Genomic DNA, 12,013 nt, shown 5'->3' with positions numbered 1-12,013 from the left:
CAAGATAATATCTATATAATATCTTATGTAGGGCTGCACAATATTGAAGAAATGCGATAACTCATTAAATAATGCGATATGATAATGCTTAAACTGTAAAATAAACTTAAATTATCTTTAAAATGCATTTAAAATTATTTAATCTGCATACTTGTTTCACTTTTTTTGTGACAAGAAAACATCCCTACAGCTTCTGAAAGTGAACATCAGTGTTTTACTGTCGCATAAGAAGTGTTATTTTAACATCAGTGGGGTTCAGGTTATCCAACATTAGGGTTATTTAACAACACAAACTGAATAATCAAATGTAATAATGAAACACTGCTTAATTTTCAATGTATGAATTAATGAATTAAATCCTGATTTTTATTAAAGCTACAAAAGTCATTCAGCCAAGAGCAGCGAGTGATTTTCTCTTAGTCTTTAGTTATTGCAAGCCGTTGCGATATGCATATCACTATATATACATTTGATATATTGTGCAGCCCTATTACACGTGGATTTCTTGCTATAAAATAGAGACATGCGACGACCGAAACGAAGCCTTATGTGTTGTTGTTTCTGCAGGTATGTGACCCACCTGATGAAGCGCATCCAGAGGGGTCCCGTCAGGGGCATCTCCATCAAACTGCAGGAGGAGGAGAGAGAGAGAAGGGACAACTACGTCCCAGAGGTCAGCGACTGTTCACTTCACAATACGATTCATCGTTTAAAGATGAAAAAGCTCTCTATTAAACCTTTAACAAGTACGATCACGGCGAGATCAGAGCGGTTCTCATGTATAGATATGAAACAGATTCACTGTCTTTTCAACCTCACAGTATCACTATTTCTGTCTTACAATCATTCAAATCATCACAGAAGAACTGGGGTAAAAGTTTAAAGTTCAGATATAAACACTGATGTCTGCGGTCGCGATCAAAATAGAGGAAATCACCTTTTGAAAGTGACTTGATGCTTAAATTAAAGATTCAATCCAGTGAATTCCTCAGGTTTTTCCTCACAGAACTGTTGTGTTCCTATAAACTGTTAACCCTTTATTTGCTTATGTAGTAGTGATATATTATGTTGCATGATACCAAATTTCACAATGATCAACGTTGAGTAAATGGACGTCAGTAGCCGCGTTTCCATTACCCTACAATGGAAACAGTTTTCGTGCATTTACAGTCACCTGACGTAGATGACGTGGTGTGTTTGGACAGAATACGAGACAGATTTCTTTATTAAACTCATAAAAGACAGAAGAATTACAGCAATAATGGATTCTAAACCTCAAAGAAATGCCACAATCAAGACCTTGAAGCAGAAATGAGGGAGAAACACCCAGAAACACCTCATATGTGCCGCTCACAAGTATAAGGGGCTTTCCTTGCCATTAATGATTGGATAACACACACACGTCTCCTTTGATTAATAATAATGGCTGGGATATACACAAACCTACTATAGTCCGTTGCTATGATTTTTGGTATTTTTGGAAAAATATGAAGTTTTAGTCGCATAACATCAGTTAATGGAAACGCCGTCATATCGCAATAGTTTTGAATATTTTGAGTTTTGTGCAAATCTGTAATGGAAACACGCCTAATAGTCCCTCACTTCATGTACTTGTTCTCTTTATTCTCAGGTCTCTGCTTTGGATCAGGAGATTATTGAGGTTGATCCAGATACAAAGGAAATGCTGAAGGCTTTCGTAAGTTGATTTGACCTTGATGAGCTGCAAATATTCAATCTGCTTGTTTTACGGTGCTGTCACGTAAAGTGAATGATGAGGAAAAAATAGCCGTTAAATGTCCTGGAAACAACGAGCTGTTAATGTGAAATGTTTTTAGTGTTGGTATACGGACCTGAACCTACATTAACCCTTTCTCTCTCTCTCTGCAGGACTTCGGAAACCTCCCTAACCTGCAGGTCACCCAGCCAACCATCGGCATGAACTTCAAAACACCCAGAGGAGTCTGATGTAATTTAGCACATTAATAAAGACTGCAAGGAAGAACAACCTCGTGTTTGTCATTTGTGATGAATTCTCATGATCATATTCATCCTGCAGATCTGGCCTGTTATAATATAATGCAGTAAATCACTGTAACTGCACAGTCTAGAAACAATACAACTGAATATTATTTAAAAATGCTACACATTTATGAATACCAAACTTTTAGCATTACATGAGGAAAACCAGCTTTCCCAATGGAAAAATCAAGTTGTAAAACTATATTTTCATTTATGCCCTATTATAGAATGATGGTTAACTCTTCCCCAGCATTTGATTACTTTCACACAACGTTTATGGGCTTACGGGATATTTTGTTGTATGAATATCTGAACATACCAAAAGAATAAATGGCTAAAACACCATCTATAATAAAACCACCATTTTATTATCAACACTTGAATGTGGGTATGTATTTAAAAAAGCTAAATTTTTAAGTTAATTGTTGCCTGTTTAAATCTGGCTATTCTGCACTCTTTCAGAAGATGTGTGATAGCGCCCCCTACCGTACAACAGTGGAAATACGGATTGGCCGAAAATTCAAAATGGCAGGGAAAGAGTTAAAAGTCCTCATTCAAGTAATCGTGTCATGCTGGAAAATGAAAGCAATTTTCAAATTATTTAACCCTCATGTGGTGTTCGGGTCATTTTTGACCGCAGAAGATTTTCTTTTTCCTGAAAATACTAGTTAATGTTATCGCATTGAACTGAAACTTAGTGACTTTGTTCACAGAGACTATAACAACTTGTCCAAAATGTTTTTTTTATTTTTTTTACTTTTTTTGTGTTGTTTTTTTCACCTTGTTACACCTATGGTGTTCCTGGTCAAAAATGACCGGCCTACACAAAATAGCTTATAAATCCCTCGTTATGCTGTATTATCCCCAAAAATTGGATTCAATCTTTTTATCAACTAGTTTTCTTTCAATTAGGACTGGTTTTATATTTCTATTTTCATCTAATTAATCGTAGGCCTCATTTATTTGATAGTAGGCATCTCATTTTTTTAGTAAAAAAAAACATTATTTTTGAATAATTTTGGAAAAATAAAATAAAATCTGAAGAAAATTGGCACTGTTGATCACACTAGTCTACTTTAATTTTTCACCTGGAATTTTGTTTTGAAAAACTTTTATTTTGTACAATATGGAACATTGTCACACTTGTGGTGTTCCCGGTCAAAAATGACCGGACTACCAAAAATAGCTTATAAATCACTCATTATGCAATATTATCACCCAATATTGGATTCAATCTTTTTGTCCACTTGTTCTCTTTCAATTAGGACTGGTTTTATATTTCTATTTGCATATGATTAATTGTAGGCCTCATTTATTTGAGAGTAGGCATCTCTTTTTTTGAGTAAAAAAAAAACATTATTTTTGAATAATTTTGGAAAAATAAAAAAAAATCTGAAGAAAATTGGCACTGTTGATCACACTAGTCTACTTTAATTTTTCACCAGTAATTTGTTTTGAAAAACTTTTATTTTGTACAATATGGCACAGAGTTACACTTGTGGTCTTCCACTGGGCCATTGAGGGCCATTGTGGGCCATTGTTTCAATGGGCCATTGAAAGTGAATGGGAGAGACCAATGCAATCAATGAATGGAACAACACAAAATAGGTATAATTTTAAAGCTTAGAATCTCAGCTTTTTAATGCATTTAATCACTTTGATAAAATCCTAACGAGTGCTGAGTTATCACTCTAAAACGGAGTGTACCCCCCCGCAGGCGCCACCTAGCTGCGAAATATATAATCATAATATTTTTCAAAAATATTACCTTGATCAACTTAAAATAGGTGTCATTTGAAAGCTTAGAGTCTGAAGTTTACAATGAATGTAGCCAATTTGATAAACTCCTAAGTAGTGTTGAGTTATTTGCTGATAAGTAGAAAAAATTATTTCATAATTTATAAACTACTTTTTTGTATTACATTCAGCAATATGTCAAATACATCATACAGCTCAGATAGTCCTGTGTCATATGTCATTTGAAAGGTCTCAATGAGTAGAATACAACAAGCATAATTGTTTCAGGCTTTTTACTAAACTCGAGCGAGGTTTTTGTAAAAGAAGCCCTTCAAGAGACCCATGTATGGATGCTAAATTTTAGACACATTTCAGTGCGTAACTTCATGAAACATACTCCAATTGTGGAAAATGACACATCATTATTTACAGCAGATGCTTACAATTAAAATGAGTCCTCAACAGAATCCATCACTCAGAACTAAAGATATTCCTCATGGAGTTCTAACACAAAAAAATCCACTGACTCACGTAGCCAGGCAAGGTAGCTTAGACTTGGCCTTTTTACTCGTATCTTCATGAAACATACATCGATCATGAGAAATGGCACATCGTTATTTACAGCAGGAGCTCACGATTAAAAAGAGCCCAAACACAATATATTCCATCAATCAGATCTAAAGATATTCCTCATGGCGTTCTAACACAGAAAATACCACAGACGCACCTAGCCAAGTATATACTCATGAAGCACTCGCTATGGTTTTTGCTCATAACTTCACGAAGCATGCACAGATCGTAGAAAACTGTACATCATTATTTTCAGCAGACTATCACGATTAAAAAGAGCCCAAACTCAGCATAATCCGTCACTCAGATCTAAAGATATTCCTAATAGAGTTGTAACACACGAACCCCATCAGGCGCACACAGAGCCTTGAATATAGATGTAGCCTAGCACTAATGTCGCGTTTTAACTCATAACTCAATGAAGCATGCATAAATTGTGGAAAATGGCACATCATTATTTACATGAGATTGTTAAGATTAAAAAGAGCCCAAACTCACCACAATCCATCACTTAGATCTAAAGATATTCCTCATGGACTTCTAACACATGTCTTTCCCATTCACTTTCAATGGCCAATTGAAACAATGGCCCTCAATGGCCCAGTGGAACACCACAAGTGTAACTCTGTGCCATTTTGTACAAAATAAAAGTTTTTCAAAACAAAATTCCTAGTGAAAAATTAAAGTAGACTAGTGTGATCAACAGTGCCAATTTTCTTCATTTTTTATTTAATATTTCCAAAATTATTCAAAAATAATGTTTTTTTTTACTCAAAAAATGAGATGCCTACTATCAAATAAATGAGGCCTACGATTAATCAGATGCAAATAGAAATATAAAACCAGTCCTAACTGAAAGAGAACAAGTTGACAAAAAGATTGAATCCAATATTGGGTGATAATATTGCATAATGAGTGATTTATAAGCTATTTTTTGTAGTCCGGTCATTTTTGACCGGGAACACCACAAGTGTGACAATGTTCCATATTGTACAAAATAAAAGTTTTTCAAAACAAAATTCCAGGTGAAAAATTTAAGTAGACTAGTGTGATCAACAGTGGCAATTTTCTTCATTTTTTATTTAATATTTCCAAAATTATTCAAAAATAATGTTTTTTTTACTCAAAAAATGAGATGCCTACTATCAAATAAATGAGGCCTACGATTAATCAGATGCAAATAGAAATATAAAACCAGTCCTAACTGAAAGAGAACAAGTTGACAAAAAGATTGAATCCAATATTGGGTGAAAATATAGTATAATGAGAGATTTATAAGCTATTTTTTGTAGTCCGGTCATTTTTGACCGGGAACACCACAAGTGTGACAATGTTCCATATTGTACAAAATAAAAGTTTTTCAAAACAAAATTCCAGGTGAAAAATTTAAGTAGACTAGTGTGATCAACAGTGGCAATTTTCTTCATTTTTTTATTTAATATTTCCAAAATTATTCAAAAATAATGTTTTTTTTACTCAAAAAATGAGATGCCTACTATCAAATAAATGAGGCCTACGATTAATCAGATGCAAATAGAAATATAAAACCAGTCCTAACTGAAAGAGAACAAGTTGACAAAAAGATTGAATCCAATATTGGGTGAAAATATAGTATAATGAGAGATTTATAAGCTATTTTTTATAGGCCGGTCATTTTTGACCGGGAACATCATAGGTGTTATAGGATTTTGAACACCACATGAGGGTTAAAGAGGATGCATACAAATAAACAGCCAAAAGCAGTGTTTTTCGAATATTTTTTTTAAAAAGCCACAGAGTATTTCTAGAGACAGCGAGAAGATCTTTGTACAGAAATAAGCAACAACAGAATTCTGCATATGCAACACAGTTAAAACCTGCCGCTCAAATATTATTCCAGAGGCAAAAGAACAAATAAGACCAGCTGCCTATGCTAAACTATGACACTACATTACACAAATAGAGCTTTATATTCAAAACACAGGATATGTAAAATTGTTTTTTTCTTGAAATTGTTGAAAAAGTGCAATAAAGATTTGACTGTCTACAACTTGATCGGTTAACCCAAATATTGTTTTTACCGTGTTCCAATAGTTACCCAGAATTTCTTACAGTCCAAACGACACTCAAAAAAGGAGACATTAAGTTCATAAAACTAAATTATGATTGCTGTTACATATTTTCTTTGGGTGAAAGTACAGAACAAAACCATATCCAGCAGGGTAGGAACAGTTGGGTTTTTTTTTTTGCCTCGCAGGTTGAGATTTTATACAAGTTCTTCATATGAAACGAATACAAGAAATATAATGGAAAATAAAAGATGAGCACTGGGAGTTCTGCATAAAAGTCTTGTTGCATTTGCACTTTGTTGCATCAAGTGCCAAGAATGTGGCCTGTAAAATCTCACAGTGAATGTCATTCATTCATTCATCGAGTTAGAAGAATTCAGACCAATGCAGAAAGAGGAAATCAACCATATAAAGCACTTTCAAATGTACCAAATTCATTCATTTATCAGTTACATGTGTAGAACCTGAAGTTTCTGAGTTTCAGCACCAAGTCCAGCATGAGTGATGGAGGTCTACGTTGTCGTATTAACAGCTCAGCGTTACAGGATATCACAGTGTTGTGTGATAAACATTTTTGAAAACATTTTCCCAGTTGAACTGATTTCTGCCGTTCCACACAAATTTAATATAAGGCATATCTGAAGGGAACTCCCATTTAAAACAGGCAAAATGTCGAAGGGGAAGTGACATTGCAGACTGCAAAATTAAAAAGCAGCGTGTCTCTGACTTAACGGAAACTGTCACGAGAGGTCAAAAACTTTACTGTGGTGACAACATGAGTCCGTATTAAACATATATACAAACTGATAGGTGTATATGCATATAAAACAATACAAAACATGTTTAAGAAAATAATAAGACATGGCACATTATATGACATACAAAAGAGAGAGAGAGAGAGACATCAATCAAAATGCTTGATACAAAATGCTTTGCAGAAATAAAAAGGACAATGTCCAACGTTCACCTCACTGGAACGGGGGCAATATATATATAGATACAAAAACATACAAAAAAAAAATAAAGACACAAATGAAACACTGTAAAGTGTGCCTTACAAGCACCAACACGTACACCAGCATATTGTAGCTTTCCTTTTTTCGTAGGATAATGAAATGGTGTCTTTTTAAACGGTCTCCACTAAAATAAAAGGAAAAATTTACGAAGGATGCCGAGAGAGAAAAAAAAAAAATCGCAATCATCTCGTTTGAAGTAACCACGTGTCCTTTCTCAGAATGTCCACTGTCCTCGTTTGATGGGTTTCTCCTTCCTGAGAGTAAGCAAGGTATCCCAAACGTTATTGTTCTTTTCCTATCTCACTCTCCTTCTCTCTCTCCGTTTAGCGAATGATTGAGAACTCCTCCGTGCTGAACGCCCTCCCCGTGGCGGGGAAGGTCTAGTGTTATTGTGAGGATTGTGCTCAGGCTGTCGTGATGGCGTTTAGGTCCTTCATTAAGCCCTCCAGATGGGCCATTTCCTCCGTCAACTCGTCCGTCTCGTAATTCTGAAGGAGATGAAGAAGGTTAATGCGGGGGGGTGGGGGTGGGGTTGGGGTGAGCTGGGGTTTGAGGGAATTGGGTTTTATTGGGGAGGGTCAATGGTACTGCGGAAGAAAAGCGGGAAATGAAATAGCACAGTAACATGCGTGGTAATGGATGAAGGGGAACGGTAGTGTGGTGCATTATATCATTCAGCATTCATTAAATTTCCAAAATTAATTGTAATGAGCAGATAATAAATACAGCCGTTAAAAGGGGAAAGCAGGTAAAGGTTTGAGAGAAAAGAAAAAAACATGTTAAAATGTTATCATTATATTGTACATTTAAAAATATATTGATATGTAACAGTATATTTGATATCTAACAGTATCCATAGAACATTATAGTATGTATGCACTAGAAACTCCTAGGCCGTAGGACTTGATGCACAATGATGAAAATGAATAATTTGAAAGCAATGTCAAATGTTGCAAGTAAGTCATTTCTACTATGCAATGCATTGTCCCTATCATAATTAATTGGATACAACAAATTCTTTTGGAGCTGATGGCTAACTTCAACTCTTTATTGCGAATTTTTTAGATGCATTTTATTGCCACTGTATAAATAATCAAACTATATTTATTATAGTTTAATCTCCCAGGCTTGACCAGAAACACAAGCATATTCAAAAGTAACAGAAATGACTCAAGTGTACATGGTTTTGTTGTAAAAAATCACAAGAAATGTACATGGAAGTTTGTACAGCGAGTGCTATTCCTGATGTTTTCTAACCTCTGTAGTACAGAGCATTATATGAGCAAAAGTACTCACACTCCCTGCATCTTCATGAAGTCTGATGCCTTCCGAACCATCCGGTGCACTTGGAACTATGACAGGCATAGGAGTTCTCGTCCTTCCCAATGTACCGATAGAGGCTGTTTTAACTGAGTGAGGCCCTGAAACAATCGCACAAGTCAGTGTCTGTCTTTCTCCTTTTTAACCATGAAACTTTATACTATATACTATTCATAATAAAGACGCACAAATTGCATTTAATTTTAGAGCATTTGGAGTGTGACAACTATTGGAACTGTACAAGGTACTGGTATAAATTAGTTTTCTATTTAAAAGACAGAACCTTTTCCAGCAATATTGGTCATTTTCCTTCCTATTCAGCAACTCTAAACTGTGGCGTCCCACAAGGTTCTGTTCTAGGTCCTATTATATTCACACTGTATATGTTTAGGCTCATTTTGTTTTTGTGAAAACTATTGGTACTTGCAACTGTACAAGGTACTGGCATAAATTAGTTTTCTATTTAAAGGGGTGGTTGATTATGATTTCACTTTTCTAACTTTAGTTAGTGTGTAATGTTGCTGTTTGAGCATAAACAACATCTGCAAAGTTACAACGCTCAAAGTTCAAAGCAAAGGGAGATATTTGCTTTTAAAGAAATTGCTTTTTAAGGACTACAACAAACGGCTGGTCGGGACTACACGACATTCCTCCTGGGTTAGTGACATCACTAACCCTAAAATTTACATAAACCCCGCCCCCGGGAATACGATTTATAGATTATCATGACAGAATATGCTAATCAATGACTAGAAGAGAACTAAACATAAGCTACATAAATTCATCAACTAACCATTCACAAATATCCTGTTGCTTCTACATGTTGTCACTTCTTCTTGAGTCTCTCCATCATTGTCTGACTCCGGTTTGAACATAAAAGGCTAAAAGTGTTTGAAATTTTTGGTGCATGTGTGTGTGAGGTAAAAGGACACAAGCTGTTGAAGCTCCGCCCCCCTGTGCCGGGAGCAGCAGCTCATTTGCATTTAAAGGGACAGACACAAAATCTGCGTTTTTGCTCACCCTCAAAAAGTGACAATTTTATCAGGCTATATAAAAATATCTGTGGGGTATTTTGAGCTAAAACTTCACATACACACTCTGGGGACATCAAATATTTATTTTACATCTTGTGAAAAAGGGCATTATACCACCCCTTTAAAAGACAGAACCTTTTCCATCAGTATTGGAAATTTGCCTCCTATTCAGCAACACTAAACTGTGGCGTCCTACAAGGTTCTATTTTAGGTCCTATTATATACGCAATATATATACGGTTAGGCTCATTTGAAGTGTGACAACTATTGGTACTTGCAACTGTACAAAGTCCTGGCATAAATTAGTTTTCTATTTAAAGACAGAACTTTTCCATCAGTATTGGGAATTTGCCCTTCTATTCAGCAACTCTAAACTGTGGCGTCCCACAAGGTTCTATTCTAGGTCCTATTATATTCACACTTTATACATTAAGGCTCAATATTCCACAAACATTACTTATGCTACACATGCTCTCATTTTATAGCTTGGAGTAGGATAAATCTTGGTTGGCAACATATATACGTAAATATTTATTTTTTTAGCTCAATGATGATAAGATATTATATTTATATCCTTTAACTCTCATTTCAATGAATGTGCCTGACTATGTTAAACATCTTTTATATGTTAAATGCCATTATTTTAGACACTCCAGATTGGATAACCCAAGATAGATGTACATATCTGGTGTAAAAAGGATAGTTACCTGTCTGAGACAGCAATGGAGTGCTAGGCAATGCTGCCGAGTCATACATGGGGTGAGCTGGGACGGCCGGCACTGCAAAACTCTTGAGTGGGTGTGTGGGACGAACGTGTGCTGTGGGTGTAGCGAAAGCTGGCTCCTCCTCAGTGACTGAGCTGTGGTAGCTAATGTCTGTCTCTGAAAGGTCAGTGGTACAGGATGGCTGCCCAGACGGAGGGAGCAGGTCGGCACTAGGGGTGTTTCTTACAGACTCTGTAATTACAACAGCACCTGGGTCAGCACATGTGAGGTTTTGCATGTGAGCAACCTTACAGACTGAAATCATTAAAAAGCCAGCTTAAAGTCAACATGAATCTGCAACAAATTTAACGTATTTCTGAGTGAAACAAGAAGTGAAAAGGGGCCTTTCCTTAGTGGACTAAATGATTTAATAATATAGTATGCGTCACCAGAAAGAAATCTGCCATTTGACCAGAAGATAAGAGTTTTGAAATTTTGAATAGATGAATCGTACTCAGAATATCAATAACATGCATTTAGAAAACAGATCAGAATCTTCATTCCATGTGGACTTCAAGAAAGTAAATAGGGGAACTTTTAATTTCATGTTGCCTTCAAATTGGTCAACCATCTAGAACAGCTTGAACCAGTGAATGACCCACTTAAACCAGCTAAAAAAAAACATGTAATACCAGTTACCACTTTAAGTTGGTTTCAGCTGGAGGGAACATGAGAAGTGATACAAATGTTATGAAGCGTTTACTCATCTGAAGCAAGTGCTGAAGAAAGAGGTATGTTCACACGGAGAGATAAAGAGTAAAGAGATATGGAAAGTTTCACTACAATCCCTTGGTCACCAACCAATTATACCTCCATTTTGAGAGGAAAGAACATCATATCCAGCTTCATATGGAGTGACTCATCGTGGACTTATGGCCTTAACAAAGGCCCACTAATGCACTCTCACCTGTGGACTCTGCCCTGTCTAGATGAGAGATGGGGGTGGCGATGGACCGTGTGCTGCTCTGGTGGTGGAGATAGCTGCGTGTCGGCGAGGCCAGGCTGCCCAAGTGATAATGATGGTGATGGTTATCGAGGGAATGGATGGGGTGAGCACTAATCACAGCTGCGAACGGACACACATAATAGAGCGGCATGGTTTAGACCTCGCACACAAGGCTATGAGATTATGGCGAGCATGGTGCATCTATAACATCTGCTCATGCAAACAAAGAACTACAGAGACTGAAAGACATGCTATGTTGCTAGGTTAAAGAATTACTGTAAGACTAGAAACATACTCTAGACAAATGCAGACGCAAATGCATGGTCAACTCGTTCTGTGGTGCTAGGAAACCTCTGTACTCAAAGGGGTGATAGTTACCTGGTTTTATTTAGGTAGTTAACTATAAACATGTAGAAAGTTAAAATATATTGTTGTTCGGCCATCATAGCAGTTGACCTGAACATTCTGATGCATTTTGAAATGCAGCAACAGCTATAGACATTTGCATCCATGTACTTGAGTAGAGTATGTTTTTTGGCCTACAACTACAATAATGAAC

At 36.2% G+C, this 12,013-nt stretch overlaps 3 protein-coding genes across 6 annotated transcripts in view; 1 reads left to right on the top strand and 2 right to left on the bottom strand.

The window, feature by feature from the left end:
• The window catches only part of rps17 (ribosomal protein S17), a 3,725-nt gene extending 1,720 nt beyond the window's left edge, over positions 1-2,005 (top strand). Inside the window, exons 3-5 of the mRNA XM_081359665.1 lie at positions 568-673; positions 1,631-1,696; positions 1,888-2,005. Coding sequence (XP_081215791.1) covers positions 568-673; positions 1,631-1,696; positions 1,888-1,965 — 250 coding nt within the window. The 3' untranslated portion in view covers positions 1,966-2,005. The remainder of the gene's footprint in view (positions 1-567; positions 674-1,630; positions 1,697-1,887) is intronic.
• Positions 1-12,013, bottom strand: part of LOC308687271 (apoptosis regulator BAX) — a 423,052-nt gene that overhangs the window by 220,306 nt on the left and 190,733 nt on the right. The gene's annotated exons all lie outside the window — the stretch shown is intronic.
• Positions 6,077-12,013, bottom strand: part of neo1a (neogenin 1a) — a 172,593-nt gene continuing 166,656 nt past the window's right edge. For 3 of the 4 annotated variants that reach the window (XM_081359651.1, XM_081359654.1, XM_081359652.1), the window contains 4 exons: positions 11,416-11,574; positions 10,452-10,700; positions 8,687-8,811; positions 6,077-7,878 (listed from right to left, as the gene is read on the bottom strand). In XM_081359651.1, coding sequence (XP_081215777.1) covers positions 7,795-7,878; positions 8,687-8,811; positions 10,452-10,700; positions 11,416-11,574 — 617 coding nt within the window. In that variant the 3' untranslated portion in view covers positions 6,077-7,794. Of the gene's footprint in view, positions 7,879-7,922; positions 7,978-8,686; positions 8,812-10,451; positions 10,701-11,415; positions 11,575-12,013 lie in introns of those variants that run through there. The other variant, XM_081359653.1, reaches the window with a different exon arrangement.

Source organism: Scardinius erythrophthalmus (assembly GCF_964197995.2).
Source record: "Scardinius erythrophthalmus genome assembly, chromosome: 2".
Classification (NCBI taxonomy): domain Eukaryota; kingdom Metazoa; phylum Chordata; class Actinopteri; order Cypriniformes; family Leuciscidae; genus Scardinius; species Scardinius erythrophthalmus.
The sequence above is the reverse complement of the archived record's forward strand: the minus strand, read 5'-3'. Positions and strand labels throughout refer to the sequence as shown.